Genomic DNA, 839 nt, shown 5'->3' with positions numbered 1-839 from the left:
GTGCTTTGTGAGCAGAGCCCACCCCAGACCCAGGAACACGGCAGGAGCCACAGCCATGCACTGTGAAGCCGTCCTGGGCAGGTCCCTACTCACCTGGGGGACTCCCATGTCCCGCTGCAGCGGTGGCAATTGCAAAGGCAGAAGCTGGTGAAACAGAGCAGTGGGTGCCGTCAGCTGTCTGTCCTGGTCGTGCAGAAGAAGGAGAAGGGAAAGCGAGTCAGGCAGATGCAGTTTTATAATGGAAGTTCTCTCACTATACTCAAAAGTGGGTAAAGGGTTGGGCTGATATCGTGTGCCACTCCTGCTAAGGGGCAGATGGTAGGACTGTACACCAACAATCCGACACTGGGCGTGTAACCAGGAGAGACGAAACACATAGCATAGGTTTCAGCCCCCTTTCTAGGGTCCTGCGACTGTTCTATCAGGAAAGAAGACCAGGCTGAGGTGCCCACACATGCACAGCGTCGTTTCTAAATAATCCTTGAAGAATTAAGGGAGTTTATATGTGAAGAGCGCTGTTACGCCCTCTATCTAGGTGCTTCCCCAACACCTCGGGCCTTATAGGTGGGGCCCTGGGAGTGAGCAGGTCACAGGAGAGTGGTACCAGATCATGAGCTATGCTACTGGGTCACGGGAACGTGGTACCAGGTCATGGGTATGTGGTACCAGGTCATGGGTATGTGGTACTGGGTCACAGGTATGTGGTACTGGGTCACGGGGGCATGGTACCTGGTCACGTGTATGTGGTAGCATCATAGATATATGGTCCTGGGTCACACGTATGTGGTACTGGGTCACAGGGGCATGGTACCCAGTCACAGGTATGTGGCACTGGGTCA

General features: G+C 54.2%; 1 protein-coding gene across 1 annotated transcript in view; it reads right to left on the bottom strand.

Annotated features, from left to right (window-relative positions):
- Rasgrf2 (Ras protein specific guanine nucleotide releasing factor 2) overlaps nucleotides 1-839 on the bottom strand; it is a 181,240-nt gene that overhangs the window by 60,568 nt on the left and 119,833 nt on the right. The window contains exon 17 of the mRNA XM_004640933.2: nucleotides 94-183. Within this exon, the coding sequence (XP_004640990.1) occupies nucleotides 94-183 (90 nt within the window). The remainder of the gene's footprint in view (nucleotides 1-93; nucleotides 184-839) is intronic.

Source organism: Octodon degus, unplaced genomic scaffold, assembly GCF_000260255.1.
Source record: "Octodon degus isolate 3935 unplaced genomic scaffold, OctDeg1.0 scaffold00129, whole genome shotgun sequence".
Lineage (NCBI taxonomy): Eukaryota > Metazoa > Chordata > Mammalia > Rodentia > Octodontidae > Octodon > Octodon degus.
The sequence above is the reverse complement of the archived record's forward strand: the minus strand, read 5'-3'. Positions and strand labels throughout refer to the sequence as shown.